The sequence below is a fragment of the Drosophila ananassae genome, chromosome 2L, assembly GCF_017639315.1.
Source record: "Drosophila ananassae strain 14024-0371.13 chromosome 2L, ASM1763931v2, whole genome shotgun sequence".
In the NCBI taxonomy this organism is placed as follows: Eukaryota; Metazoa; Arthropoda; class Insecta; order Diptera; family Drosophilidae; genus Drosophila; species Drosophila ananassae.
The window spans coordinates 20,526,994-20,552,645 of record NC_057927.1 but is presented as its reverse complement, the minus strand read 5'-3'; the positions used below and the strand labels follow the sequence as shown (position 1 = coordinate 20,552,645).

Genomic DNA, 25,652 nt, shown 5'->3' with positions numbered 1-25,652 from the left:
AACAGTGCTACCCATCTCTCATAAAGTGAGGTGAATATAGAATTCAAAATAAAATGTGTTATTTTACTTAGAAGTTTTTTATATTAAATATATACTATATCAATAAATAATTAAGTAATTATTTATTAATCTCCCAAATAGACAAGCTTTCGACCCATGCAATTGGGAAATACTTTCAATTTGAGTTTGAATAAATTGAGAATAAACTTAAGTTTTTATCATCGGATTAAGATTATTCTTTTTATTTCGCTTAAAAAAAAATGGATCACAGCCAAGTTGTTAAACTCTAAACGTTTAAACTCCCTTTCGTAGGCGTGGCAACTATGCCAGTAGGAACATCGAAGTAAGGCTGAAATTGAAAGTTTAACGAGACCAATTTTTAATATTTTATTGCAATTTTAATTAAGAAAAGCCATGACATTTCGATGAGTTAGTAAAATGCTTTGTTTATTATATTTTATCACATATGTATTAGACGCTTGTAAGTGTGTGATTTCGTGAATATTGTGTTATAGAGTTGTGGTAAAATGAAATGAAGGCGCCTCAGTCGGTGCGCTACTCTTAAGGAACATTGTTAAAATCTTAAATAAATAACTCACAAATACACATATGTATGAAATGGAATTAAGAACTAGACTCTGAACGAAAAGAGACTAAAATACAAATAATATAGGCTAGGACCTAGGTCTACACGGCAAACGTTGACTGCGACTGAACTTTCACTTCGCTATTTACACAATAACTAACTGCGAGAATTCTGTGAATGCCTATATCTTGGGATACATATATATATCGGGATAATGTATACTCTTCTTTAAAGTGAAACAATTAAGCACAACAGTTAATACCGCAACATTTAAATATCAGTATCAGTTCTGCACAACTACTCGTGATCATATAACATATGTAAAGGTATATTATATTGTTTTAGCTGCCCGTTCCAATATTTCAGTTATTTCTCAACAGTTCATTTCGTTTGCCTTGCGACTAGCGGTGGTATTGCGACTGCTCTTACGACTAAGGTTGCGATAATTGGCATATAAACTAGTCAGGCTCTGCAGCGGCGACTCGACAAGGCGTCTGGTCAGGTGGTGGGCGCACTGATTGGGCCTGACGAGAGACGCGTTGTCGCGACGCTTGCACAAATATCAGTTGATGAAGCTCATGTAGTTAGTAAAGAGCACATAGTTCTCCACTAACCGGGCTCGCAGCTCCCGCCGCACCGTCGCCGTAAACTTGTTGGCCAGGCACAGGGCCGTGGTGGTGCCGAAGACCAAATTGTATAGAAGGACAATCTGGAAGTTTCCCAGCCACTCAATGGCTCCAAAGTCACCCAGCAAGTCAAAGTTTGTAATGCCTAAAATAACAGGATAACGTTTCAAAGGCAATCTCAAGATTTATATGGGTATCCTTACCTATGATCCTGCTGAGAAGCGGCAGAGCGGAGGACAGGACCAGCATAAAACCGCAATTGAGCATCAGTTGGGGCAACGAAGTCTCCCGCCTTTTCGGCCGAACATTCCGCATGAAGGGCATGCTGTAGAAGCCCACAACCGAGGTGGCGCCCAGGTAGAAGATGAGACACACCTCCAATCCAGCGCCAAAGGGTCCTAGCTTCGACAGTGATGAGATGCCCAGCGTGAGTTGCTAAAATAGACAATTATATTAATAAGATAAGGGCCATAAATACAATTAAATGACACAACTCACCCTCGTGCTTAGAGGCAGAGCCTTAATGCCAATCAGCAGCTCCAGAGTGTTCTGCACAACAAGGAGAATAGTTACTCCCGTGAAGAAGAGCAACAGCAACATGGCCAGCGGGTAAACGAAGGTACGCTGGAAAGTGCTCGACTTCCGCAGCTTGTCTAGCTCCTTGCGCTCGCTGTCCAGTTGCCTCAGTCTTTCGTTCAGCAGCAACTGCTGCTCGCCCATGTCGCTGGGCATCGCCTTCCGCTGGTAGAGATGTGCCTGCGACTGCTCCAGCAGGGGCACCGGCTGAAATGGTCGACTGCGTCCCAGGCCGTTTCCCACGCGACCGCCATTGGCCATGTCCGCGATGCTGACGTTCTGGAGTTCGAGGTGGGCCAGCTTCCGCTTGACACTCGCCTCCTCCATGTAGAAGGCGCTGAATTCCTCGTTCACGTCCCGCAGCAGCATGGGACGGACCAGCACCTGGTTGACAACGCCAAACAGACGCACAAAGCCATAAGGGGTGCAGACTGCAAAGAAACAAAAAAGGTTAACATTGAATATTAAACAAAAAAACACCCTTTTGGAACATCTAGACTCTAGAAGCTTCCCCTAGTCTGTTTACTTCGGTTGCTATAGCATCCAAGTAAACTCTGGAATTCCGATCTGGCTTGTGGCAGTCAGAACCCCGGAGTGAGTCAGAACATATTCAAACAGCACATCAATAAGACGTACAACAAAGCCGATAAAGTAAGAATTATGGCTGGCGAGGAGGAGATGAATGTGGACCAGTTGAAGGCCACTCTGAAGAGCTGCAACCTGAATCCGAAGGACGCAGATGATTTCACCGAGTTCGAGGCTACTTTGAAGAAGATTCAGGATATTCTGGACAACAAAGACGCTCCAGAGGATCCGGATTTGGAGAAGAAAATTGACAAAGTAAAGGAATATGTTGACTTTGAGAACCTCGATGTGGACAATGTGCGCCTCAAGGTGACTGGGAATCGCACGGTGATCAACAAGAAGGCCCTGGAGGCAGAGGCCGAGAAGGAGGCGAAGACCATGAACCAGCAGAGCTTCATGGAGCAGGTGGAGCGGGATGCCAACGACAGAGCGGAGGCCCGTGCCAAGTGCGAGTACGAAGCCGAGATGCTTAGAGCGTAAGAGTAATCACATCTCTGGTGGCATTTCCTAAAGGCTATCATTTCAGGCAAGGCAACGATGCTTTTCGGGCCAATAAGTTGGAGAAGGCAATTCTCCTCTACGGCAGAGCCATTGAAAAGATCAAGGACAGCGCCATAACTTACAACAATCGCGCCTTGTGCTATCTTAGGTAAGTTACTTGCACTTCTGAGATCACAAACTAATGATTCTTGTTTCAGGCTACGGAATTTCAAGCGAGCTTTGCAGGATTGTCAGCACGTGGTGGACAAGTTGCAGGACTCGAATCTGCGGGCCTGGCTCTACAAGGCCAATGCCCACAAGCACCTCCACCAGGTGGAGGAGTACGAGGCGAGCATCACCAAAGCACGCGAGAGGAATCCCACTCAGCTGGCCTACATCGACAAGTACATCAAGCAGATGGAAGCGGAAGACAATTAGTACACCCACTTTTAGTACATAGTTTATACTCACTCAGCATTAGCATGACGCCCAAAAAAGAGACACACGAATAAAGGAACGGAAGGTGAACACTGCCCAAATCTGTGAAGCATGAAGAGCGGATATTAGCGATTCCAATCGTTGATTCTAAAAAGGGGGAGTGCCGGACAAGCCTCTATGAGAGGGTGGGGATGCTACTCACTTAGAAACCAAAAGAATTGCAACTTTTCAATGCCAAAGACTGCACTTAGAACTGCTGTTAGTACAAGAACAATAACGGCCATAAGCATAAATACTGTAAAGGTCTCGTAGACGCGCGGCAGGATGCCCTTTTTGTGTCCAACAAATCCTGTCGATTCGGAGAACAAGTAAACGAAGGGCAGGAAGATAAACAGCGACAGATTGGAGAACAGAAACACATGGTTCCACAGACCTGAAACAAATTAGGCTTAATTAGTATTAGATAGTTAAATATTTGTTACAAACTTACCCTGGATGAGGGAACTATTCAGCCACTTGACATAGTAGCTGTTCGGATAGAGCAGCAGCACCTCATTGCTGGCAATGGACACTGGCAGCAGCATGGCAGCCCCTTCAGCCACCGCCAGTGTGAAAGTGCAGAGCCAGAAGCTATTTTGGGGGGAGAAGAGAAGAGTTCAGTTTCATTATTGGCATTGGCAGTGGCAGGCAGGTTGTTGACTCCACACCTGGTCACCGGCGAGTGCCTTACCTTATGCGATAGACCAGCACCTCGTCCTCGTCATTCGAATAGAGATCGTCGCGATCGCGTCGCCGAAAACGAGATACAACCACATACGAGCTGAGATACAACAAGATGATCAACAGTAGGAATATCTGAAAGAGTAAGAGTTTGAATTAAAGATTAATTTTAATTCTACTGATTATTCGATTAAGATGGCTTAGTTTAGTACCCATTTCGTAATACAATTTCCCCCACAAACGTCAAAAATAAACACAGACACCCACGCATTTCGCATTTCTATTGTTTTGTTTAAAATAATACATATTCCTGCGACCAACTGGGTCTACATCAGCCGAAAACATTTTCAGAAAAGTAAATAAATTCAAATTAATGTACACAAGTAATTGTTCTCGATACTAGACTCTGATAATATATGCTGATATATTTAGAGGAACTCAATTTGAAGGGTTTCAAGTGCTAGTTCAGGGCCTTATCTTACAAATATTGGCACAGAGATTCGATCTTTGGCTTCTGTCGTGAATATATTTTCAATTTCCGGTTCAGTATTCTCTCAAAATAGGTTCCAAAATATGTATTTTCAAAAGACAGATGTTGTGACACATTTTTTAATGTGTTTCCCGACACTTTTTCCCCACTAATAATAATAATAAACTAATATTACGATAAATAAACAGAATCTGATGAATAATGGCTAGTTATGAGACTAATCGAGCTGCCTCTTGGGCTACAAAGGTCGGAAATTAGGCTTATCAGTGGCCGACGACAAAACCAAATCACTGATAAGAACCAGACCGATTAGGAGGGCCATATAAAGCCAATTGAATGTCAGCACCTCCTCCTCCATTCGTGTTGAAGAGGGGCAGAACTGAAATCTTACTTTCCCATCAGCTCTGTGGACCAACATGAATAGTTTCTGGCCACGAAGTTGATGCCAATCAGTCGGCACACGTCATATCTGCGCACTGGGGGCCAGGCAGGCGAAAAGCGAAAACAAAACAAAACATTAATAGATAGACTCACAAATAAATCATTAACAAAGATACTTTTCGTGTTGTGCCTAGAAAGAGCGAAAAAAAAAACAATTAATTCATTTTTGCGTCCCATCACAGCACAGTTTGTTATTCTTTGTTACTGGAGATGTGGGCAGTGGTATCTGTGAGATACTTTTCTGTCGGCCGTTGATCAGTTCAATTAAATCAAATTATTCTCGATTATTTGCAGAACTCTGAGGACTCAAGTCCACCATATGGAGCAACCTTCAGATTCAGACTTCTCACAATATTTGAACAGTTTTCTTGGCCATTTCGGCTGTATTTCGACAAAAAATGATCTCAAATATTAAAAAATAAATAAACAGAGACGCAAATCGGTCGCTATCAACAGTTTGTGTCGTTTATTTATAGAACCCGAGTGTAGAGCAGGGTAGAACCCACATACAATGCGGTTCAAGAGCTTAGCAGAGACAGAGACTAGGGCGAACTTTAATATCTTATAGTTGTGAAACGCACTGTCTTTTGTTTCTATATACATATAGTTCTATATATAGTTCTGTGACGTGTTGATAGTGAACTTGGAACACGTAGGCGACAACTACTCGGTGATATGCGCATCTTGTGCCGCTCAGAAGGCATTCCTGAATAAAAATAAGCTTCCACTTCAAGAGTGTGCGAGCTGGAAGCTTATCAATGGCCAAGCCAACCAATGTGCCAGTTCAGGGTGCAACTGAAAGCGTTTGTCACGCTCCAAGAGATTTGGCCAACCTCAACTGCATTTTGGATCGTAGGCGACCGGCGGCCGAGTCAATGACTTGACATGAACTCGAGTGGAAGACAACACGCCCATTAAAAGTTGGCTATAAATAGCCCAGCCGCCAAAGTGCAGCCAGAAAGAGGCGCAGAGAAGGAGGCGTCTGTCGGTTATTGGTTGTCAGACGGGTTTTTCGGTTTATTATTATTTTCTTGCCGGTGAATGGGCTGAAATATTTGTATTTTTTGCATAGCCCGCAAGGGTGTAGCAGGCTAGACTCGCATCTGTAGCTTTAATTACCTTAAGTGGAATGAAAATGTGTTTTGAAAATGGGGCAACTGCATATCGGGTGGCTGTGTATCTACAAGATGTATCTACAGCCCAAGAAGGAGTAGTCCCAGTGGGAGTCCCTCCCACCCATCAGTGTTAGTGGTTTCGATTTTAGGCTCCTGAATAATGTATAAGGGCGGTGGCCCTGTCACGTAGTCGTGCTCTGACCCACATTCGGAGGGAATTATTCAATTTTCGGCAATGCAATGCACCCAGAACCAGTGCCAGAAACCAGTTTTCGTTTCCTGGACTTCTGGTTGGGACAGCTCCGCCGTTCTATCAACGAAACCTGCGGTAGAGACGTTGAGAAGACACGCAGACCCACTCGTATTTATGCAAACATTTTCAAATGTATTTAACGCCTCGTCGGCGAATATTTAAACAATTCCCAACAGCCGGTCACGACAGCAGACACTACCTTCAGAGTCGCAGCAGACAGTGGCAGTGGAAGTGGAAGAAACAGAATCGTGACCACGGGCCGTGCACTTGAAATTCGGTCTGCAAGTGTTGGCCTTTTTTCGAGAAAAAGAAGAACTTGGTGGTTTGCGCAACAAACAAGTTTACATCTACGACCTGCAGGTTGTTTTATGTTCAAAATTGTACAAAATATGTCTATAAATAGTAGCTCTCGGGGGGAGCACTTTCACTTGTTGCCTTTTGTTTCAAATTTTTTGTTTAAATGCATTTAATTTCGATTTGTGCTGGCAGGTTAAGTAATCTAAGATACTTTGGGTTTAAGATACTTCATCTCAGATACAAAAGAGGAAGATAGACAAAGTTCTAGATATCCTTAAACATAATTCTTATTATAAACAACCTTATAAGCTATAGAACTGAAGAATCTTTAACTTATATACTAAGTCTCCTTCCTATCAGCACTAGCTCCTCTTACAAAGTATCTTCAAGTCGAACCTCCGATTATGAGTTTGCGGATTAACAACAGGTGTCTGTGTGGGTATTGGCACGAGCAGGGGCTGTATCTGTGCCCGTATGGGTGATAGCTTCTGCAGCTTCTGCCGAATAGAAAGTGCAGGAGAGTGGCCTCGGCTGTCTCTCCCACTTCCTCTTCCTCTCCCGATATCGACGCAGGCGCTCCAAAGGCTGGCTCCGATTCTGGCTCTGATAACAGACCATAAACAAATAAATTTCGCTCGGCCAGGCCAACTGATTTCTGTTTATCTGGAAAGTGTGTGGAATTCGAGGCGTCACACATACACACACACACACTCGCACAGACTCTCACGCACACGTTCGTCCCTCCGAGACACCCCCCTCCACGGAGGTACAGTTAGAAAAACAACAATCAGAAGCAGCTGCTCCCTGGCTCACTTTTGTTATTGTATGCTTGGCGGAGTGGACAGGGGATGAAGGTGACGCCGTAACTGAGATTTCAGATTTCGGATTACGGATTACTTACAATGTGCTCGCGTACTGTATTATGGAACAATTGCAGCTTCAGATCGGTGACTTCCTCCTCCTCCTCCTCGTCCATTGCCCCGAAGAACGAGGACAGTTTATCACTAGTAGCCAGCTTGTTGGCCGTTTCCTCTCTTCCCAATCCCAGTTCTAAACTAATGCATGCACACTTCAAAATTTATCACTAACTGACGGACGACTGGTAGCGTTTCAAAATTCCTATGCTATATGGTTAAAATTGAATTTCACTTTCTGAGACGGTATTCGACGGTAGCCAAGATGTTGTTATGCGCGTCGTTCTGAATTAAAATAGTTGCGGGCCGATCGCACACCACCATTAAACAATTTTGACAACTATTTGCAGCCGCATTTCGTTCTTTAGTCCCGATTAGCCAGTGGGCTGCTCTCTATTTTTCTAATATTTATGCGCGCCGCAACCGTTCCGTAAAAAAATCTGCTTAATTTTGAGCTGGTGGTGGCACTCCACCTACTTAATTAATCTCGAAAAAAGGCTAGCCTCTGCGGCGATTTCCGCCACACCGTGAGCTGGTCACACTTTGTTTACCATCTGTTACCATGTCCAATTTGCGGCGCCAGGTAATTTTCTCTTTAAATTCGAATTAAATTAGTTAAATTATCATTTTACAGGTACTTAGTGCCTTCAAGAAGCTCCATCGTACGCGTCAATATGTATTTCAGGGCGATGTTAACGCACTGGCGGCGGGACGCCTTAAAATCAACGAATCGTTCCTCCAAAATCGAGGCGAAACAAACGAGGATGAGATTCAAAAGGTAAACATGAAATAAATATGTGGTTATCCTTAATCCTTATATGTATATTGTACGATCTACAGATGATCAAGTTGGCGCAGGATGTGGACCACGAGTTGCGCACGAATGTCATCCAAGCCGAGAAGAAGGCGGATGATGTTTATGGTCAGTAGTCGGTTATATAAACGCGAATGTTCTCCAAAGTTTTAATTTTGTAATAACTCCACAGAACTTCGCATCACGCCGGAGACGACTCGACTGGATAATGTGGTATTTAATCCGGACGCGATTATAGAGAAACCCAGAAGGCGAGGTGGCGCCAAAAACTCGGAGGGCTGCTGTGGGGGAGCAGCCATGGCCGCTCTGGAAGCTGAAGTTGCGGCGCGAAAAAAATAGAACTTTCTTAAATATTTAGCTTTAGTAAAAATCGTTTTATCCATTTCAGAATGGTGTTTATTTTTATTTCCTATGATGCTTCTTTTTCGATTTGTGTTTGCTGGATTTTGACTTTTTCTGCTTGGACTTCTTTGACTTTTTGCGCTTCCTGCGTTCGTAGGAGGAGGAACTGCTGGAGCTATCTTCAGAACTATCTGAGGACGTCGAATCCGGTTCCGAGGAACTGTCGCTGGATTCCGAGCTGCTGCTGGCTGCTCGCTTTGATTTCTTCTTGCTTCTCCTTTCCACTGAGTCCGAAGCCTGCCGTTTCCGTTCAGGGCTTCTGTTTCGATTTGAATTTTTTCCGTTTTCCCGATCTCTGGACTCATGGCGTCTAGCTTGATGTCTGTAAAATATGAATTAAATTAAAAACTAGAGTTTAAAATGAGAATTCATGAATGGTACCTTGGTTCCGGGGACTTATCCCGGTTTCTGGTGACTTGTCTGCCTTCATTTTCTTGTCGTCTTCTGTCCTGCGGAAACCTATCTGGACGGTGATCTCTGGCTTGGTATGGCCTTTGCTCCGTTCTACCCTTGGATCCAGGACGTCTTTCGGTTCGATCCTTTGATCGGGAACGTCCTTTATCTGTATTATTTTTCGACCATGACAGTTTTCGGTCATTGCGACTCCTAGAACTAGAGCGACGACGACTCCTCTGCTCCCGATCAGAGTTCTGTCTTCTTTCATTGTAATCCCTCGGGTTTCTGGACGATGATCGTCGGCGATCTCTGGATCTTGATCGCCTACGGGTATTGTTCCGATCATCCTGCTGCTTCTGATCCCGATGCCGCTGCTCCCTCGCCTTGCGTCGCTCCGCCGAACTCATTCTACTTCTTAGATCTTCATACTTTTTGGATTCTCTGTGGTTATCCGATCTTCCTCTGCCATTGTTATAATCTTTGCGGTCGTTATTGTCTCGCAAATTGTCAAAGTCCAGCTTGCCATCGGCTCCAACAACGCCACGTCCTTTGCCCCTCCATGTTACCTTCGACACGGATTGCGAGAAGTCCACATGAATGCGGCGATCGTCAATTAAAACATTGTCCATTTTGAAGTAGGCAGCCTCGCAAGACTTCTGGTCCTCAAACTCCACAAAGGCATACTGCAAGGAGTCGCCGGTCTTGCGATCGCGGATCACCTCGCAGCCCTTAACCACACCGAATCGGCTAAAGATAATTTCCAGATCGTCGTCCGTGGTAACTGGGTTCAGTTTGCACACAAAGAGCACATTTTCTGGTGGTGCCATGTCCGCATCCGGCAGATCCCCCACAATCTCAAGTATGGTGGCGCGAGCCTTGGCCTCTCGCTCCGCCAGCATCTCCTGCATCTCCTCCAGAGTCTTGCCGCCAGTATCGTCAATATCTTCATCGGCCGCAATGCGACCGTTCTTCAAGCGTTCGGGATTCGGCGATGGAGATCGACTGGGGGCTTGCAGGCCGCGTGGGTTTGGAAACGGATCCTCCAGCACGACGGTGTGAGTGATGCGAATGTCCTGGTAAGGCCGAAAAGTGTCGTCCACTATAGCATCGTTTAGCTTTCGCAGCACCTCGTGTCCCTCCACAACCTCTCCGATCACGCAGTGGGCACCGTCCAAAGAAGTGAGGCTCTCGCCCAGCGTAAAGAAGAACTGAGAGCCCACCAAGTTCTTGCCGGCACTGACCAGCGACAGCATTCCAGGCGAGGAGTGATAGATCCGCGGTAGAGACTCCGCCTCGAAGAACCGCTTATGGGGCCCCTCCACCACTCCCCAAATGGAGGATCCGCCATCGCCGGCACCGCTGGGATCGCCGGTTTGCGCTATGAAACCTTGCTGGACCGTGTGAAATAGGTTGAAGTTGTAGTACTTGAGCTGGCACAGCTTCAGGAAGTTCATGCAGGCTACGGGCCTCTCGCTAGTGAACAGGTCGACCGTAAGGTCGCCGAGAGTGGTCTCAATCACCACCGACATGGTGAAATCCCACAGATAATTCCGAATCGGCTAAATTGGCACATAAACACAAAACAATGCGCCTCTTTTAGTGTTGGTAAAGGGTTTTTTTTATCTACTGGTTCCTCACCTAAACCAGTTCCAATTGCCACAAATAAATATTATATATATTTAAGCCCTAAAATAATAATAATTTTATTTAGTAAACATTAAAAACGTAACTAGAATATAATAAATACAAATTATCGTTATCGTTGCTAAAGTGGCTACCAAATTTCCAATTCCATTGGGTTCTATTTTCCAAAGACATTTACATAATTATAATTAAAAATATAACCATTTTACATGTTTTAAATTGTGAGTAGCAAAAAAAATCTTTAGCGTAAATTTTTTATATATATTCTAAATTTTATAAAATAAAATTACAGATTTTTAACTTTTTCCATAAGCTCAAAGCATCCATAAGCTAAATACTCCAGTTTGAGGGCTATAGTACAGTAGTGGGCTATAATTCAAAGAATATTTTTTATATATATAATTGTATATATTTAAAACAAATACAATTTTTGCTTTAATATTTTGTATGAGAACTAAGTATGCGGGGTGAAATTTTATCGTCGCCATTTTCTAATCCTATCGGTTTTCCCATTTTCCCCAGTCAGTTGACAACCCTATTCGTGTATGTATAAGTTCGTCTGGCTATTTGACAAGCGATTTTTCACACGTTGCCCGACGAGCTGAGAAAATTTTATTCAAGACAAATTTCCCCGGTTTTCGAGGCGTGCAAGTGGTTTTTAAACATCTAAATACTGACCCAGTGATCTAAAGCAATTGAGAATGCCGGAAACAGGCAAGAAAATAAGCGAGTTGCGCGTGTGCGACTTGAAGGCAGAGTTGGAAAAGCGCAAGCTGGAGACGGTGGGCCCGAAGGCGGCGCTCATCGACCGCCTGGAAAAGGTGAGTGCACTAGCGCCCGGTCACACGCTTCAGTTAATCCCTGTTCTAGATGGAAATCCGCTCACTTCAGTAGCACTTTCGCCCTATTTACATGAGTCACGTAACTTTTCAGGCATTAAAAGAGGAGGGCCATGACCCGGCTACTCACCAGATTACTGTTGGGGTTAGAGGCAAGAAGCCCCTCCCAATGCCCATGAAGGAGCCTCTGGCCGACATTAAGATCAAGGAGGAGCCCCTCGACGTCGAGGAGGAGGAGCACACTCAGCAGGGGGATGACTACGAGAACGGCAGCGACTTTGCCCATCACGCCGATGAAGATGGGCACGAGATCGACCAGGTGGGCGATGTTGACGATGTGTGTGTGATTCTCGATGACGATGATGAGGAGGACGAAGAGGAATACGACGAAGAGAATCAGAATGGTGATGGCGAGGGAGAGGCCGAGGCCGAGGGGGAGGCTCAGGAGGAGGCCGAGAACAATGGCACCGCTGGCATTCAGGGAGAGGAGGAGAATACCGGCGATACCGTCAACATGGACAACGACGAGTCCATCAACCTAACAATTGGTGAGGACGAACAGAAGCTGCTCCACGACGAGGTAATTGAAAACGACCCTCATTTCCATTGATGATTCTCATCCAATTTATCTAAATTGCAGGCTCCCGACGACAAGTCTATTAAATCGGGTGAGCTACTTGCTAATTGCTTCACAATGAGAACTAGATTTTGATGCTATAGCTAGTAATATTTTGTTAAAAGAATTAATTTTAATATCGCAACAATAATTTGCAGTTAAACCGGCTGCCAAGTCCAGCTCCAAAGACGCCGATAAGAAGAGTGACGAGAGCGCGCGCTCCAAGAAAAAGGATGAGAAAACTTCTGACAAACGAGATGCCAGGTAAATAGTTATTAAGAAGTGCCTTGGAAATACTCATAACTATTCATTCTCAACAGCGATTCAAAATCTGGAAAATCTTCGAACCAAAAGGACGACAAAGGTAATTTATGTTGCAATTAAAGCATGGATAAGTTCGGTTTGGTCGAAAGGTTTTGCGTTAGGAGTGTTCGGACTAAGCATGATCAGACTAAAGTCGATAAACTTGAAAATCATAAAGAAATCTATAGGAAATGTGCTAAGTGAGAGCGAGAGAGTGTGGATTTGGTTGGGACATGGACAAGGACGAGGACGAGGACGATGAAGCGACTGGCCGTCGATGGACTCTGAAATGAAACCTGCGACAGAAGTTTATTTCCTGCGTTTGCTTCGGTGGAAATGGTTTCAAAAACTAATCACTAATGCAGGACTGATGGCTGAAAATTATCAACTAAATGGGAGAACAAATTCGGACTGCAGCGACCATTGTTTCTTTTATGAAATGAATTAACGATGGTCCCTAAACAAAAAGCATGCTTCAGAATAACTGGAAGAAACCTGGAATGTGATTGCTCCTCGCAGGCTTTCTACTGGAATTCCTCCCAAAACAACACAACGGAGACGTGCCAGACTTCAAGGAACGAGTACGTTAAGTTGGAATGGAAAACACTGATGTGCCCCGGGCCCGAATCCGGGATGAACTTTTTCCCTATCTTCCCATATCCTGGATCCCTCCACCCACAATCAAGGACATCCCGCCGGAACTCAATCAAATTCACACTCTCTTTGCTGCGTTAGGTGTCGTTTGTCGGTAATTACTTGCGATTTCGCTCTAAACTCCAACATCAGCAGCAGCTACAGAATGTGTGCGTTCACAACATGCTTCCCTTAAAGATCGTATCATAAAAAAACAAAACAGTTAACCAGTTACAGCCACTCAATGCTCTGACCATAACTCTCTTCCAATATTATTATTTACATGGAACTTGCAGAAAAATCATCGACAGCAGCAGCAGTTGGTGCCTCATCGAGTGCCACTGGCAGCAAGTCCGGATCCGGTTCGGGTTCCGGCTCAGGATCAGGATCGAACGCAGGCACTGGTGGCGGGGCTGCCTCCAACTCAAGCAACAGCAATAAGCAGTCGACGCTGTCGCGCAATCTTTGGGTCTCCGGCCTATCCACATTGACGCGGGCCAGCGACCTGAAGGCGATCTTTTCCAAGTTCGGCAAGGTGATCGGCGCCAAGGTGGTAACCAACACTCGCACCCCGGGTACCCGGTGCTACGGATACGTGACAATGTCCTCCTCTGGGGATGCCTCTCGTTGCATCGATAACTTGCATCGTACCGAGCTGCACGGACGTATCATTTCAGTGGAGCGCACCAAGAACGAGATTGGCGGAACCTCCAGCACCAAGGATGGCAAAGGCAAGACCCAAGGGGACTCCTCCAGCAAGAAGAAGGATGAGAAGTCCAGCAACAGCAAGGGCGCCAGCTCTGGCACCGATGACAAGAAGGGCGGCGATGGAAGCAGCGGAGCCGGCGGCGGTGGCGGCGACGACAAGTCCAACAGTGGCGACTCCAAGCGTGAGGGCAAGGGTGAGGGTAGCAACACTAGCAGGGATCGCAGCAAGCGGGACAAGTCCGCCGTCAGTCAGGACCGGCAGCGCCACGATCGCGAGCGGTCTGGTCACAATCGTGTCAACGGGCGTAATCCCCGTGACGTGGATCGTGAGATCCAGCAGCGGCAGCGGGTGCGCGAGCGGCGCCAACGCGAGATGCTGTCCTACCAGAAGATCCGGGAGGAACGCGAACGCCAGCGTTTGAGGGAGAGGGAACGGGAACTGCGCGAGGAGGAGCGCAGGCGGCGGGAGGCACGCGAACGCCAGCGCCTTGAGGAGGAACGTCTGGCCGAGGAGCGGCGTAAACTGGCCATCGAGAGGGAGCGGCTCGAACGGGAGAAGGCCGAGCTGCTGCGCATGGAACGGGAGCGCCAGAAGCTGGAGCGCGAGAAAATCGAGCTGGAGCGCCTCGAACTGAAGCGGCAACAGATGAAGTATGCTAACAAAAACAAAACAATGAATACCGTTTGCGGTCAAACACCACTGATATATACCTATCTATCTATACATATTTATTTTGTAATTTTCGAAAAGCATTTGTCCGTGTAATTAGTGTGTTAAGTTGCAGCCTCCACGTTGTTTCTTCAACCAAAACTGCTTCAAAACGGAACGTTGATAGGCAAATGCATCCTAGTATAGAGTCTCGCTGTGAGGCCAGGCCCCTACCCTCCTATATAGCTTCTTCGATTTAACTTTCAACTAACCGAATCCCTCTTCTCTTCCATCTCTCTTCCTTTCGCTCTTGTCGAATCACCCGAACAGGATTATGGAGTCCCGTGACGATACTGGCAAGCGCGGCGTAGCCAAGCGCTCCGACGACCGCTACGGAGACGTATCTGACCGCAAGCGTACGGCTATTTTTGAGGCCCCACCGCCACCCAGATTCGATGCCAATCTAGTCAGCTCTCGCAGGTGAGTGGCTTGCTAACCTGGACTTTAATAACCCCAAATTAATATAAATTATATTCCAGCACTTACGATAAGAAGCACGATGACTACGGTTCGTCGTCGTCTTCGAAGCGCGGCCTGGATGACTATTCCAGCTCCAACAAGCGCCTGGACTACGGCAACAAGCGCAACGACTACGGAAGCTCCTCCGGCTCCAAGCGCGGAGCAGTGGACGACTATTCCAACGTGCCCAATAAGCGTTCGAGTGGCAACGACTACAGCGGATCCAGTTCTAAGCACGACTACTCGTCGTCCAGCAAGCGCGATGACTATAAGCGGGAGGTGGAGGTTCGTCACCTTCCACTCGCCGGCACCGCCGGTGGCTCCAGCAGCTCCTACCTACACAAGAACAACTCCGGAGGCGGGGCCGGATCCTACGTCCACAAGAACAACACCAGCGGCGGCGGCGGAGGCGGCAGCGGTGGGCGTTACAACGAGTCGGACCGCGGCAACTCCTCCAACTACAGACGCGACGACACCCACAGCCTGTAAGTGCAAGATTCTATACACCTTTGGTTATTTATGTTTTTTTTTTTGTTTATAATCTAACACGAGTTCGAGTTTCTATTCTACACGACTAAAAAAAAATAAAGTATGTTAAATTTAATTATTTTTGGGTTCTGTTTGAGTCTGTCAGAATGTTTTTTAATTGTAAGTTATGTTTTGCTTTTCAGCTTCACTCCTATGAAGTCCTATTACTCACTTGCATATCCTTTCTGTCGACTAATTTTAGGGGAAACAAGCGCTATGAGAATTCGAGCAGCGGCGGGGGTGGCTACAGCAGCAACGCAAACAACGTGAATATCTGGGCACCGTCCTCCGGCGGCGGCAGTGGCAGCTCCCATCTCGGCAGCAGCGGCGGCGGCGGCGGTGGCGGCAATGCAATGAAGTCTTACGGCAACAACGGCCTATCCTCGAACATGCATAGCAACAACTCGTGGCAGAAGTCCGCCGCCGTCGACGACAACAGCTGGCGTCCGGTGCAGGCTCAAGGTCGCTTCGATCGCGGTGGCTACAACGATCGCTCTAGCGGCTACCAGGGCAACAGCGGCACCGGCGGCGCTGGTGGCATGTACGGAGGTAGCCGGCCCGCGCAAGACCGATACGGTGGTCAGGTGTCCCGCTACTAGGAGCGTGCATTTCTCCCCCCTCGCCCCAGCCAATAAGAACTATGCATCGTAACGTAAACATAATTGTCTGCCTTCCCCGTCAAGCACCACACCAACCACACTGATAGACCTTTCCCAAAAAGCGCGTCCAGACGCTACTTTCTATTTTAGTTCGTTTTAGTTGTAGTTTAAGATTCTACAATTACATTTTGATCCAATAAATGTATTACTAATAATACAATATATGACAAACATACACAGGTCTTGAATGCTTTCATTATGCGGGGGGGCATTCGCCCTCGTAGGAGGCGATGAGCGGTGTGGTGGTGTCCACCAGAACGAGGACACTGTGGGCCAGGGGATAGACCTCATGGACCTGCACGTAGTATCCGCGGTCGCACTGCTCCTTGGACGAATAGAGACTAAGAGAGATTCGATTTTTAATTGGAAGATGATGGGAAGAAAGTACTATTTACGCCAAAATGTCCACAGGTTCCAGTATCAACTCGGACTTGTACACCGAGGCCAGGAAGTTGGTGAACGCCGCCGTGTTGTTGCCCAGCTCCAGCTCGGTGCTGTGGGTGAAAATCTCCTGCCCCAGAGCGCTGTTGGTGGAACCAATGCCGGGCAGGCCATTACGGGTTCCCCACACTGTGATGATATTGTCCTCCGAGGCAACAATGGTGCACTGGTCGTTGCAGTTGGCTTTCTAATGGAGAAATAGTAACCATTTTAGATTCCTATTAGTTAGGACTGATCCAGTTACCAACCACAATGTAGCGGGCTTTGATGGACTCCACCATGGTGGGATTATCCATCGCATTGCAGTGCCTGATCCCGCGCTGCCCTTCCGCATTTCGGCCCATGGTGTAGACATATCCTCCCTCCACCAGGAACACTGAATGCGTGGAGGAGAAGCAGGCCTTGACGACCTTGTGCGGCAATTGGACCTTTTTCTACAAAACAAGAATCCTCTAAGTTATTAACTTCAGGATTTTTGGCACTCTGGAACCCACAAAGGCTGTTATCTTTCCGGTTCTCTGGAAACCCAACTTGTTATAGTCATTGCAGCCGCAAACATGAATCTCTCCGTTGGTGAAAAGTACGGCGGAAGTGTCCGGGCCACAAAATATTTTCGATGGCTTGGTCTTCACATGGGAGAGTAGGATCTTTTGGGGGAATTTTCTTCGGGGAGGAATAATAACATAGAACTATCTGTTTAGAAATTATGGATTGGAACTCACTGCTGCTGCTGGTAGTTTCCCAGTCCCAGAGCTCCGTACAGACTTGTGCCCCACACATACACAGCTCCCTCGCGACTAAGGGCCAGGACATGGTGCAATCCGGCAGCGACTTGCTCCACCCGCACGTCCGCCAGGCGTTCCACTAGCTTGGGGTTATGGTAGTTGCGCTGCTCATCGTGCCCCAAGGCTAGATTGGCGTTGCTGCCGCAACTGAGCAAGCTGCCCGCCTGGGTGACCAGGATGGAGAAGCCGTCGCCGGCGCAGGCTCCGATAATATGGTAATTGCGAACACTCTCCATGCGACTGGGGTAGTGCTTCCAAGCCTCCAGGGCGGTGAGACCCAGCTGGCCGTGGGTACCTTCTCCCCAGGCATAGGCCGATCCGTCCTCGTTCACCACCACGAAATGTGAGTCGGACATGGCCACATCCACGATGACAGCTTTCGGGGGCAGCTGGATGGGCGCCATGCTGAAGCAGGTTCCAAAGGCCTTCAGTTGGTAGAGAACGGATCTGGGGAAGGCATCTGGATTAGAGATTTACTTTCAGCTTCCGAGGAGCGGTTACCTTTTTTCGAGGATCTCGTGAGGCGCTGCTGTATCGGCGCTCATCAGCTGCTTCGTTTCCGTCTGAGCCGTGGGCAGTTCCAGCTCCAAAGACACACTGCTGTGGACGGCGCCGGGTGCAGTAGCCGCCAGGAGATTGCCACCGCTAGCGTCTTCCTCGTAGGAATACCTAAGTAAGGGTTTCTAATAAGTCCTTTTAATAAGAGTATCTTTCTGGAGCCACTCACCCCTTATTCTTCCCCAAACTTCGGAATATCAATGGAATCCAATAGACTAGCACCTCGGAGGCAGTGGGTCGTCTGGCAGCTTCTACTTGGAGCAGGTTGGACATGAGACTGCGTAGTCCGGAAGTGTAACCCGAGGGCACGGGTGTGTAGTTCCCTGCCATTATCTTGGTGACCAGCTCGGACAGATTGGATGCGGCGAAAGTCTTTTTCAGACAGCACATTTCGCCCAGGATGCATCCCAGAGCCCAAATGTCACTCTTGTTGTCGTACTCCTTGCCCTCGCACTGGAATCAAGAAGAAAAAAAGTGATCTTACAACGGGTCCATGGAAGATTATAGTCCAGTAAAGTACCATCTCCGGGCTGAAGTAGTAGGGAGTGCCCAGCACAGTCTGGGCATGGATTTTTGTGTTCATTATCTTGGAAATCCCAAAGTCCCCGATCTTCACGATGCCACGTCGGTTCAGAAAGACATTGGCTGTTTTAAGATCTCTAATGAAAGGAACAAAAATATTTAAATTTTAAACTGTTTCAGATAAAAACTAAAGCTCTTACCGATGGAGGATGTTCTCAGAATGCATATAGTTTATTGCACTGGAAATCTGTTCAAAAACGGCGATGATATACCTCTCCGGAAAGTGAACTTTGCCCTGGCGCTCGGCTATGATGTGGGCCAGAGTCCCTCCATCCGCGTACTCCATTTCAATGAGCAGTGTATTATCCTTGATGAAGCTTCCCAGATAGCTGACTATATTGGGATGGTGCAGCTTGGAGAACACATCCACCTCATTCATGGCCAGATCTCGGCCGGGTGGGGTCAGTTCACTGAGATTTATCTGCTTAAAAACAATCTGGTGGCCGTCAGACTTGCGGCGGTAGAGGATGGCGATTCCAAAGGATCCCTGACCCACCACTCGCACTTTCTCATAGTTAGCCAGCTCGGGTCCTATTACAGCCAGGGTGTCCTCCCTCGGGACCTCAAGTTGCAGGAGGTTCTCCTGCTTGCCGGACGACGGGCCCTGACTTTTGCTGCTGGACATGGCCTCGGCCAGAGAGGTACTAGCCGCTCCAGTGGTGCCGTCAGTGATGGTGAACACTGTGGGCAGTACCCGGGTGCAGGTGGAGGGCTTCCTCGGCGGGACCTGGCCCAGCGGCAGCTGCAGTGATGAGGTGGTCAGGGTGGTGGTGTCGGTTATCCGACCGTTGAAGATGGGCAGGGAGCTCGCCTTGGCGCGGAACTTCTTCATTGCCTTCCTGCGCACGGACACAACCTGCCACTCTGCCGTTCAAAATCGAACCGTGTCCTGTCTATTGTATAATTGTCCTTTGGATCGAAGTTGTGGTCAAAAGCGGTTGCTAGGCGCCCGTGGGGGGACTCGACCATGTGGTCAGGGAGTGGGGGCACCTGTCTAAGCCAATGTTATCAATGGGTTTGCTAATTGGACAGCCCCAGTGGCAGGATAATGCCATTAACAATTTGAGTGGAAAAGTGATCAAAATCAATAGCAATTTGGGGGTTTGTGGACAAGGAGAGTCAGGGATATAGCCAGTCATCCGACAAATTATAAATCTCAACAGTAGCTGTAGTAATTAAAGCTTGATTAGGTAAAATTTTTAAATATACAAAACCAATTTATTCAATCAAAATAAGTCAATTTTTACACACAGGATTTACAAGCAAATCAAAAGATAAAGATTCTAAGATAGGAAGCAGTGAAGAGTGAGTCCTACACAAGTACTTCTTTAGACATCACTTTCGAATAAGATCTAACGTGTTGAATAAGCCCCGAAATAAGCTCCAATTCTAGTATCATCACACACCAGCCTTGCATCCATAAAATCGTGGTTCAATTTCTTACGAGTATAAATGTATTTAGCATAAGATTATAATTATTGGAATCGAGACAATATGCATGTATAATCGACCGTATGTATTTGCAGGAATATGCTAAAATATTTATGCTATGTTCTCTTGGACTATGTGTACCTTAAAATGCACATTCTGAATCGCGAGTCCACAGACTGAACCTCAACTGGTTGGCATTTAAAACGTGATCCCAGCACGAACTTGGCTTTGGACAACTGGTTCAGGTCTGCTGTTTTGCGATTTGCGGTTTGCGGTTGCGATCACATCGTAATCCATCAATGAGTGTTTAGCAGGTGCAGCGGTTCTCGCCGGAAAGACTCCCAAGACTGAAGGTGCCGAGGCCATTCGATCCAGGCGATTTCTTGTCTTTGCTCTCGTCGTTGTCAAAGTTATCACCCTGGAAGGGTCAAGAAGGGAAGAGTTTATTAAAAATCAGCATTAGATAAAGGTATTAGAGAGGAATGTAACTCACCCGCCTCTCCCTTTGTTCGCGGATTTTGCGGGCCAGGGAAAGAAACGCATCTTCAATATTGATGTTTGACTTGCAAGAGACCTCGAAGAAGGGCATGTCGAAGTTTTCGGCAATCTGTAAAAGATTTACGGAGTTAATTAGAATTTTTTACGATTTGTCTGCTTACCTTCTCGCCCCGCTCCTTGTCCACCATGCGCTGAGTGGATGAGCATTCGCATTTGTTGCCCGCCAACACCTTGACCACGTCCGGAGAGGCATTCTCCTGGATGTTGCGCAACCAGTAGGACAGGTTATTGTAGCTCTCTAGGTTGGTCACGTCGTACATGAGCAGGATGCCCATCGCACCGCGATAGTACGCCGTTGTCAGTGTCCGGAATCTCTCCTGCCCAGCCGTGTCCCAGATTTGTAGTTTTATGGGCACCCCATCGAGGTTAATCAGTTTCTGCTTGAAGTCTATGCCTGTGAGGAGATAAAATGGGATGAAGATAGTGTTGTACATGCATGTGTGTCGGTAGAAATGAACGTGTACAGTTTTTGGTGGAAAAATAGCATTGAAAAAGGGATTCTCTAATTTAAGAAATATAAATCTTTTGGAAATAATCTTCAGAAAAATACATAGAAATAAATTTATTCAGGACTGAAACTTCATAAATATACTTCTTAAAGTGGATAGTTTCAAGAAATATATTCCACAATTTTCGAATAATTATAATACATTTTGAAAAAGATATTTCAGTTATTAACCCAAATATTTAATAAAAGTCAGGAGATTCAAGAATACTACTATTTTTCATGCTGTTGTTTGGACCACTTACCTATGGTGGAGATGTATGTGTCGTAGTACTTCTCATCGCAGTATCTGTGGACGATGCAGGTCTTGCCCACATTGGAGTCGCCCAGCACCAGAACCTTATAGGTGGCCACAAAGTCCAGTGCCATGTTGCCTAGAATCGTGGATTTCAGTACTAATATTAATTGCGGAGGTTTTCGGTTACAGATGGGCTGTTATTATTGGTGGTGCTGGCGATAGTGTGGTGGCGGTGGTGGGTTGGCGTTCGGTTTGTTTCCGAGGGGTTGCAGCGGGTTGCTGCGCTTGTTTATGTATCCGCTGGATCTGCTTGTTTGTTGTTGCTCGCAGCTGTTCCGCCTAGAACTGCAGCGCCGTCACACAGATTTGCTGCAAATTTTCACGACTACAATGAGCACAACGAGCACGAAAACAATCCAATTGCTAATTGACAAGACGAGCTATCTGCTTAGTTCATACGATTTAACCTTTATTTGATATAATATATGAGTGGTGTTAGATGTGCATAGTGTGCCACTTCTTCGGAGGAGTCGAATTACGCCGTTCGCGTGAATCAACCACGACGCACTGACTGCGCTGCCACCAACCAGTCGTCCATGGATGTGGACTCAATCAATCAATAGACCTGCGCCGGCGCAGCAGCAAAAGTCAACCAAAACCTATCGGAATCGGAATTCAAATCGAGGGCGAACGTGGCCTCTGCGTCGCTTATCAATAATAATATTAATAGTAATAGTATAAGTCATAGGTGTACGAAATAGATATGGAGTTACATGTTCAAAAATAAAGTAGACATTGCTTAATTTATGGGGTGACCATCAGAGATTATCTTAGCTCAGGCCCCTTACATCACAAAGACCTTTTCGATCTTGGGGTTAGAGAACTTGGTGTTGGTCACCGGACAGGTCACGGTGCCGTCGTCTTTGGTGATGTCCGGCAAAGCCATCTGACCGAATATCTGCCCGTTGGGCAGCATCATCGGCTGGTTGTGCTCGTTGAGGGGCATGCCCGTCACGCGGCAGATAAGCCTGCTCTGGACACAGTGCGAATATGGCAGCTTGAGGGCGATACGGTTGAGATCCTCCTGGCACACAGGGCAGTTAAGGTTGCGGCAGGTCTGGGTGTAGCAGTGGGGTGTCTTCAGGGCCGAGAGTCCAGCTTGTACGGCTGCCGAAAAGACGGAGGTGGTCGATAGTTGGAAGAGACGGTAATTCTCATGGCGGAAGTCAAGCACCAGCTGTTGCCAGCGTTGAGGGTCCATGTACTTGCGGTAGTGCTCCACCTCGGTGTCGGCTGGGTACGCCAGAAGAGCCATAACATGGCAGATCTCGTTGAGCTGCGTCTTCTCGTAAGCGGGGAAGTAACGTCGCGAGTGCTTCACCGCCTCAAAACGTTGATTCTGACGCACCAGCTCAATGAATTCCTGCACCCGCAGACTGAATTCAATTGTAGAGTTGATTTTACGCAGTTTTGACTTGTTGTCGATGCACCACAGGACACATTTGGTTGTGCTGTGGTTGGCCAAATCATCCTCCACTTCGCGAGAGGTCTGGAAGATGTCCAGGTTAGTAAGGTGGCGCACATCCGATCTGGCAGCCAGCTCCTCGGCCGTTTCATAGTAGCCCATGCGCAGCAAGTGTTCGATGACCAAGCGATCTAACCGAATGCGCTTCCACTGGTCCACCGACCCCTGCCAGAGGTCCCCAGTCACACTGTTCGGGGGCGTTATGCCCTTGAGATGCTCTAGCTTGCGTTTGCAAATCTGTGTCACGCTCAACTCGTCAGCAATGCTCTCCTCGGCCTTTCGCTTGAGTACCTGCAGCTTCTGGGCCACGTTGCCCATCAGTTTGGTCACATCCGCCAGTATGGGGCCCTCCGCCTCTAGAGCCTTTTCCACTTGCCTTGATACATTTGTTACTTGGTCCACCTCTCGGTCGATGATCTTCTGTGCAGAACGGAAGCGCTTGTTCAACATCTCGTATGGCACCTTGAGGGTGGCGTGCTCCAACGCCTTAATTTCCGACATTTTTGATTTCCAAGAGCGATCTAAATTGGTTTTATCCTCTAGTGTGAGACGCAATTGCGTTTGCCTTGCTTTGTTTTGCTTTTGTGGTCGAGAGAGTTGCCATTCTCCTAGGGAATAGAGATGCCGTGTCAAGTACTTTTTCGCTGATAATACTTTTATGTATCAATTGGTATGAAGCGTACATAATTAGTTTCTGAAAAATCCATAATAAAGTTGTAGGTTTATAACTTAACAAAAAGCTCCGACTATTAACATTTTCGGTTAAGCTCTATTAAGGTGAAAATTTAATTTTCCGCTAGACTAGCTTGATTTTCCATAAAAGAGATGGCAGCCCTTGCCAGGGTACTGATAACTGTTAACTCACTATAACAGCTGATAGGTGGAAGCCAGCTGTTAAGAAAATATAATTTTAAAAACAAACACAAAACACAAGAGATAAGTTTAAAATAAGCTTTGGAAATGTCTTAAAGTTTTAAATGAATATTAAATTAAAAAATTCCTCAAAACGATTGTTTAACGTTGTCAAACCCAATAAAGTTGATTAGGATAAAATACAAAACTAAAAAAAGAGTAGTAAAATAAAGTTTATTATAGTTATAGCTTACAGATATTTAAGTTTTTAGAGCTACCCAAGATTGATTCTTTGTCTTGCGGTATAGTGTCATTGTCGTTTAAATCCAAGAACCGAAGTTTGTGGTAAAAAAAATAAAAACATTACTAAGACTGAGGGCAGAGTTTTGTATTTTGTTTTCAAATAAGTGTATAAATTCTTTCCAAAATTTTGCCGCTCATGACTTAAACTTTTACAAGTTTAACAACTGTCACACAAATTTTTAGGGTTGTCATCGAGCAAGTTCTTATAAGAATAAAGTTTACTCAGTAAACTATCGATAACAGTGTGAAGTCTGGCAACCGCTTAAAATTTGATCTTCTGGCAACGCTTTTGGCTCTACTGGCAACTCTGGCAGCTCTGGCTCCCTCTTTTCTGCTTACCACGTTTCCGTGCGAGTCGTCAAAATGAACGCCAGCCTGCCAATTTCAAAGAAACGCAAGGTAATTTGGGGAAAAATGCCCTGGGAAATGGCTGAAATGATCCACCGCACCCGTCGGTCATTATACGTTCGAAGTTATGTGAAAGAAACGCCGGGAAAATGAGAAATTAGCTGTCCATCGGGACTAACCTCAAACTACTGGGCGTCGAAATTCGTATGGAGCAGCGTGGAGCTATTCGGGCAACAAGCAAATAATAACAAAACGTCTACATGTTCTACGGATAGGTGATAATAACGGTTTCCATTTCGATTTCAGTTCGTCTCCGACGGAATCTTCAAGGCCGAGCTGAACGAGTTCCTGACCCGCGAGCTCGCTGAGGATGGCTACTCCGGCGTGGAGGTGCGTGTGACCCCGTCCCGCACGGAGATCATCATCATGGCCACTAAGACCCAGCAAGTCCTGGGCGAGAAGGGTCGTCGCATTCGCGAGCTGACTGCCATGGTCCAGAAGCGTTTCAACTTCGAGACTGGCCGCATTGAGCTATACGCCGAGAAGGTCGCCACCCGTGGCCTCTGCGCCATCGCCCAGGCTGAGTCGCTGCGTTACAAGCTCACCGGAGGATTGGCCGTCCGTCGTGCCTGCTACGGTGTGCTGCGTTTTATCATGGAGTCTGGAGCCAAGGGCTGCGAGGTCGTCGTCTCCGGCAAGCTGCGTGGCCAGCGTGCCAAGTCGATGAAGTTCGTCGATGGCCTGATGATCCACTCTGGTGATCCGTGCAACGACTACGTCGAGACCGCCACCCGTCACGTCCTGCTGCGCCAGGGTGTGCTCGGAATCAAGGTCAAGATCATGTTGCCCTACGATCCCAAGAACAAGATTGGCCCCAAGAAGCCGCTGCCCGACAACGTGTCCGTGGTGGAGCCCAAGGAGGAGAAGATCTACGAGACACCCGAGACGGAGTACAAGATCCCGCCACCCAGCAAGCCCCTGGACGATCTGTCCGAGGCGAAAGTTTTGTAAACCTAGTTTTACTGTTCATCCAATGAGCGACTAGTGCAGAGTTGCCCTCAAATACAAACAAAACGACAGAGAAAAACAAAACCAACCCATATAATTCAATAAACACAACCAATAAGTAATATCAAGTAAATGTCGAGTTAGAGAAGCGCTTTTGTGCAGTGCAGTGTAGAGCGCGCGAGGGTTAATCCCAAAGTTGTGATTGTTCCGATTGTTGTCCGCAAACCTGTTTGCCGCATTTTTGTGTTACTTTTATTTTGGCTTTATTTTCATTTCTTGTGAAGCGG

The 25,652-nt window shown here is 46.8% G+C and overlaps 9 protein-coding genes across 12 annotated transcripts; 4 read left to right on the top strand and 5 right to left on the bottom strand.

The window, feature by feature from the left end:
* Positions 1 to 207: 207 nt before the first annotated feature.
* On the bottom strand, positions 208 to 7,642 carry LOC6501543 (protein Lilipod). Of its 2 annotated transcripts, XM_032455351.2 has the most exons (9): positions 7,509 to 7,642; positions 4,022 to 4,146; positions 3,782 to 3,921; positions 3,494 to 3,724; positions 3,325 to 3,393; positions 1,711 to 2,219; positions 1,416 to 1,647; positions 1,201 to 1,357; positions 208 to 349 (listed from the first exon to the last, which is right to left on the bottom strand). In XM_032455351.2, the coding sequence occupies exons 1-9, from the start codon at positions 7,581 to 7,583 to the stop codon at positions 322 to 324; spliced, it is 1,566 nt and encodes a 521-aa protein (XP_032311242.1). In that variant the 5' UTR covers positions 7,584 to 7,642; the 3' UTR covers positions 208 to 321. The 2 variants fall into 2 exon arrangements, with proteins under 2 accessions (XP_032311242.1, XP_001955451.1); XM_001955415.4 differs by lacking the exon at positions 208 to 349 and having other exon boundaries at positions 421 to 1,357.
* On the top strand, positions 2,351 to 3,392 carry LOC6499038 (tetratricopeptide repeat protein 12). Its single transcript, XM_001955416.4, has 3 exons — positions 2,351 to 2,849; positions 2,900 to 3,022; positions 3,072 to 3,392. The coding sequence occupies exons 1-3, from the start codon at positions 2,449 to 2,451 to the stop codon at positions 3,289 to 3,291; spliced, it is 744 nt and encodes a 247-aa protein (XP_001955452.1). The 5' UTR covers positions 2,351 to 2,448; the 3' UTR covers positions 3,292 to 3,392.
* A 331-nt stretch (positions 7,643 to 7,973) lies between the features above and the next one.
* On the top strand, positions 7,974 to 8,725 carry LOC6499039 (complex III assembly factor LYRM7). Its single transcript, XM_001955414.4, has 4 exons — positions 7,974 to 8,104; positions 8,156 to 8,299; positions 8,362 to 8,443; positions 8,508 to 8,725. The coding sequence occupies exons 1-4, from the start codon at positions 8,084 to 8,086 to the stop codon at positions 8,672 to 8,674; spliced, it is 414 nt and encodes a 137-aa protein (XP_001955450.1). The 5' UTR covers positions 7,974 to 8,083; the 3' UTR covers positions 8,675 to 8,725.
* Positions 8,694 to 10,747, bottom strand: LOC6501542 (peptidyl-prolyl cis-trans isomerase sig-7). The gene is made up of 2 exons (XM_001955413.4): positions 9,119 to 10,747; positions 8,694 to 9,059 (listed from the first exon to the last, which is right to left on the bottom strand). The coding sequence occupies exons 1-2, from the start codon at positions 10,660 to 10,662 to the stop codon at positions 8,738 to 8,740; spliced, it is 1,866 nt and encodes a 621-aa protein (XP_001955449.1). The 5' UTR covers positions 10,663 to 10,747; the 3' UTR covers positions 8,694 to 8,737.
* Positions 10,748 to 11,289: 542 nt separating this feature from the next.
* On the top strand, positions 11,290 to 16,406 carry LOC6499040 (SAFB-like transcription modulator). Of its 2 annotated transcripts, XM_001955412.4 has the most exons (9): positions 11,290 to 11,598; positions 11,711 to 12,196; positions 12,257 to 12,284; positions 12,391 to 12,496; positions 12,553 to 12,596; positions 13,465 to 14,527; positions 14,856 to 15,005; positions 15,065 to 15,529; positions 15,775 to 16,406. In XM_001955412.4, exons 1-9 carry the CDS (start codon positions 11,479 to 11,481, stop codon positions 16,169 to 16,171), a joined length of 2,859 nt encoding a protein of 952 aa, XP_001955448.1. In that variant the 5' UTR covers positions 11,290 to 11,478; the 3' UTR covers positions 16,172 to 16,406. The 2 variants fall into 2 exon arrangements, 1 of the variants encoding a protein (XP_001955448.1); XR_001409090.3 differs by lacking the exons at positions 13,465 to 14,527; positions 15,775 to 16,406 and having other exon boundaries at positions 11,291 to 11,598; positions 15,065 to 15,206.
* Positions 16,407 to 19,751, bottom strand: LOC6501541 (serine/threonine-protein kinase Nek8). The gene is made up of 9 exons (XM_001955411.3): positions 18,738 to 19,751; positions 18,536 to 18,674; positions 18,185 to 18,468; positions 17,959 to 18,126; positions 17,395 to 17,904; positions 17,167 to 17,335; positions 16,921 to 17,106; positions 16,627 to 16,859; positions 16,407 to 16,572 (listed from the first exon to the last, which is right to left on the bottom strand). The coding sequence occupies exons 1-9, from the start codon at positions 19,427 to 19,429 to the stop codon at positions 16,428 to 16,430; spliced, it is 2,526 nt and encodes an 841-aa protein (XP_001955447.1). The 5' UTR covers positions 19,430 to 19,751; the 3' UTR covers positions 16,407 to 16,427.
* Positions 19,752 to 19,788: 37 nt separating this feature from the next.
* Positions 19,789 to 21,640, bottom strand: LOC6501540 (ras-related protein Rab-8A). 2 transcript variants are annotated; one of them, XM_014911611.3, is made up of 5 exons: positions 21,517 to 21,640; positions 21,337 to 21,465; positions 20,688 to 20,980; positions 20,522 to 20,635; positions 19,789 to 20,446 (listed from the first exon to the last, which is right to left on the bottom strand). In XM_014911611.3, the coding sequence occupies exons 2-5, from the start codon at positions 21,458 to 21,460 to the stop codon at positions 20,336 to 20,338; spliced, it is 642 nt and encodes a 213-aa protein (XP_014767097.1). In that variant the 5' UTR covers positions 21,461 to 21,465; positions 21,517 to 21,640; the 3' UTR covers positions 19,789 to 20,335. The 2 variants fall into 2 exon arrangements, with proteins under 2 accessions (XP_014767097.1, XP_001955446.1); XM_001955410.4 differs by lacking the exon at positions 21,517 to 21,640 and having other exon boundaries at positions 21,337 to 21,469.
* A 134-nt stretch (positions 21,641 to 21,774) lies between these two features.
* On the bottom strand, positions 21,775 to 23,474 carry LOC6501539 (E3 ubiquitin-protein transferase MAEA). The gene has a single exon (XM_001955409.4). The coding sequence runs from the start codon at positions 23,353 to 23,355 to the stop codon at positions 22,174 to 22,176; it is 1,182 nt and encodes a 393-aa protein (XP_001955445.1). The 5' UTR covers positions 23,356 to 23,474; the 3' UTR covers positions 21,775 to 22,173.
* A 723-nt stretch (positions 23,475 to 24,197) lies between these two features.
* LOC6499041 (40S ribosomal protein S3) lies at positions 24,198 to 25,498 on the top strand. Its single transcript, XM_001955408.4, has 2 exons — positions 24,198 to 24,408; positions 24,664 to 25,498. The coding sequence occupies exons 1-2, from the start codon at positions 24,373 to 24,375 to the stop codon at positions 25,366 to 25,368; spliced, it is 741 nt and encodes a 246-aa protein (XP_001955444.1). The 5' UTR covers positions 24,198 to 24,372; the 3' UTR covers positions 25,369 to 25,498.
* Positions 25,499 to 25,652: the final 154 nt, after the last annotated feature.

Excerpts from the sequence above, each read along its gene's own strand:
- LOC6499038 (XM_001955416.4), top strand. The coding sequence starts at position 2,449 with ATGGCTGGCGAGGAGGAGATGAATGTGGACCAGTTGAAGGCCACTCTG. Across the intron at positions 2,850-2,899 it reads GAAGCCGAGATGCTTAGAGC|GCAAGGCAACGATGCTTTTC; the intron begins GTAAGAGTAATC and ends CTATCATTTCAG. Across the intron at positions 3,023-3,071 it reads CGCGCCTTGTGCTATCTTAG|GCTACGGAATTTCAAGCGAG; the intron begins GTAAGTTACTTG and ends TTCTTGTTTCAG.
- LOC6499041 (XM_001955408.4), top strand. The coding sequence starts at position 24,373 with ATGAACGCCAGCCTGCCAATTTCAAAGAAACGCAAG. Across the intron at positions 24,409-24,663 it reads CAATTTCAAAGAAACGCAAG|TTCGTCTCCGACGGAATCTT; the intron begins GTAATTTGGGGA and ends TTTCGATTTCAG.
- LOC6501542 (XM_001955413.4), bottom strand. The coding sequence starts at position 10,662 with ATGTCGGTGGTGATTGAGACCACTCTCGGCGACCTTACGGTCGACCTG. Across the intron at positions 9,060-9,118 it reads GATAAGTCCCCGGAACCAAG|ACATCAAGCTAGACGCCATG; the intron begins GTACCATTCATG and ends CATATTTTACAG.
- LOC6501540 (XM_014911611.3), bottom strand. The coding sequence starts at position 21,460 with ATGGCACTGGACTTTGTGGCCACCTATAAGGTTCTGGTGCTGGGCGAC. Across the intron at positions 20,981-21,336 it reads CACATACATCTCCACCATAG|GCATAGACTTCAAGCAGAAA; the intron begins GTAAGTGGTCCA and ends ATCTCCTCACAG. Across the intron at positions 20,447-20,521 it reads GCGAACAAAGGGAGAGGCGG|GGTGATAACTTTGACAACGA; the intron begins GTGAGTTACATT and ends TGACCCTTCCAG.
- LOC6499039 (XM_001955414.4), top strand. The coding sequence starts at position 8,084 with ATGTCCAATTTGCGGCGCCAG. Across the intron at positions 8,105-8,155 it reads TGTCCAATTTGCGGCGCCAG|GTACTTAGTGCCTTCAAGAA; the intron begins GTAATTTTCTCT and ends ATCATTTTACAG. Across the intron at positions 8,444-8,507 it reads GAAGGCGGATGATGTTTATG|AACTTCGCATCACGCCGGAG; the intron begins GTCAGTAGTCGG and ends ATAACTCCACAG.
- LOC6501539 (XM_001955409.4), bottom strand. The coding sequence starts at position 23,355 with ATGTCGGAAATTAAGGCGTTGGAGCACGCCACCCTCAAGGTGCCATAC.
- LOC6501541 (XM_001955411.3), bottom strand. The coding sequence starts at position 19,429 with ATGAAGAAGTTCCGCGCCAAGGCGAGCTCCCTGCCCATCTTCAACGGT. Across the intron at positions 18,675-18,737 it reads TCTGAGAACATCCTCCATCG|AGATCTTAAAACAGCCAATG; the intron begins GTAAGAGCTTTA and ends TCCTTTCATTAG. Across the intron at positions 18,469-18,535 it reads ACTACTTCAGCCCGGAGATG|TGCGAGGGCAAGGAGTACGA; the intron begins GTACTTTACTGG and ends TCTTGATTCCAG.
- LOC6499040 (XM_001955412.4), top strand. The coding sequence starts at position 11,479 with ATGCCGGAAACAGGCAAGAAAATAAGCGAGTTGCGCGTGTGCGACTTG. Across the intron at positions 12,197-12,256 it reads AGAAGCTGCTCCACGACGAG|GCTCCCGACGACAAGTCTAT; the intron begins GTAATTGAAAAC and ends TCTAAATTGCAG. Across the intron at positions 15,530-15,774 it reads CGCGACGACACCCACAGCCT|GGGAAACAAGCGCTATGAGA; the intron begins GTAAGTGCAAGA and ends GACTAATTTTAG.
- LOC6501543 (XM_001955415.4), bottom strand. The coding sequence starts at position 7,583 with ATGGACGAGGAGGAGGAGGAGGAAGTCACCGATCTGAAGCTGCAATTG. Across the intron at positions 4,147-7,508 it reads ATACAGTACGCGAGCACATT|ATATTCCTACTGTTGATCAT; the intron begins GTAAGTAATCCG and ends TTACTCTTTCAG. Across the intron at positions 3,922-4,021 it reads GTGCTGGTCTATCGCATAAG|CTTCTGGCTCTGCACTTTCA; the intron begins GTAAGGCACTCG and ends CCCCCAAAATAG.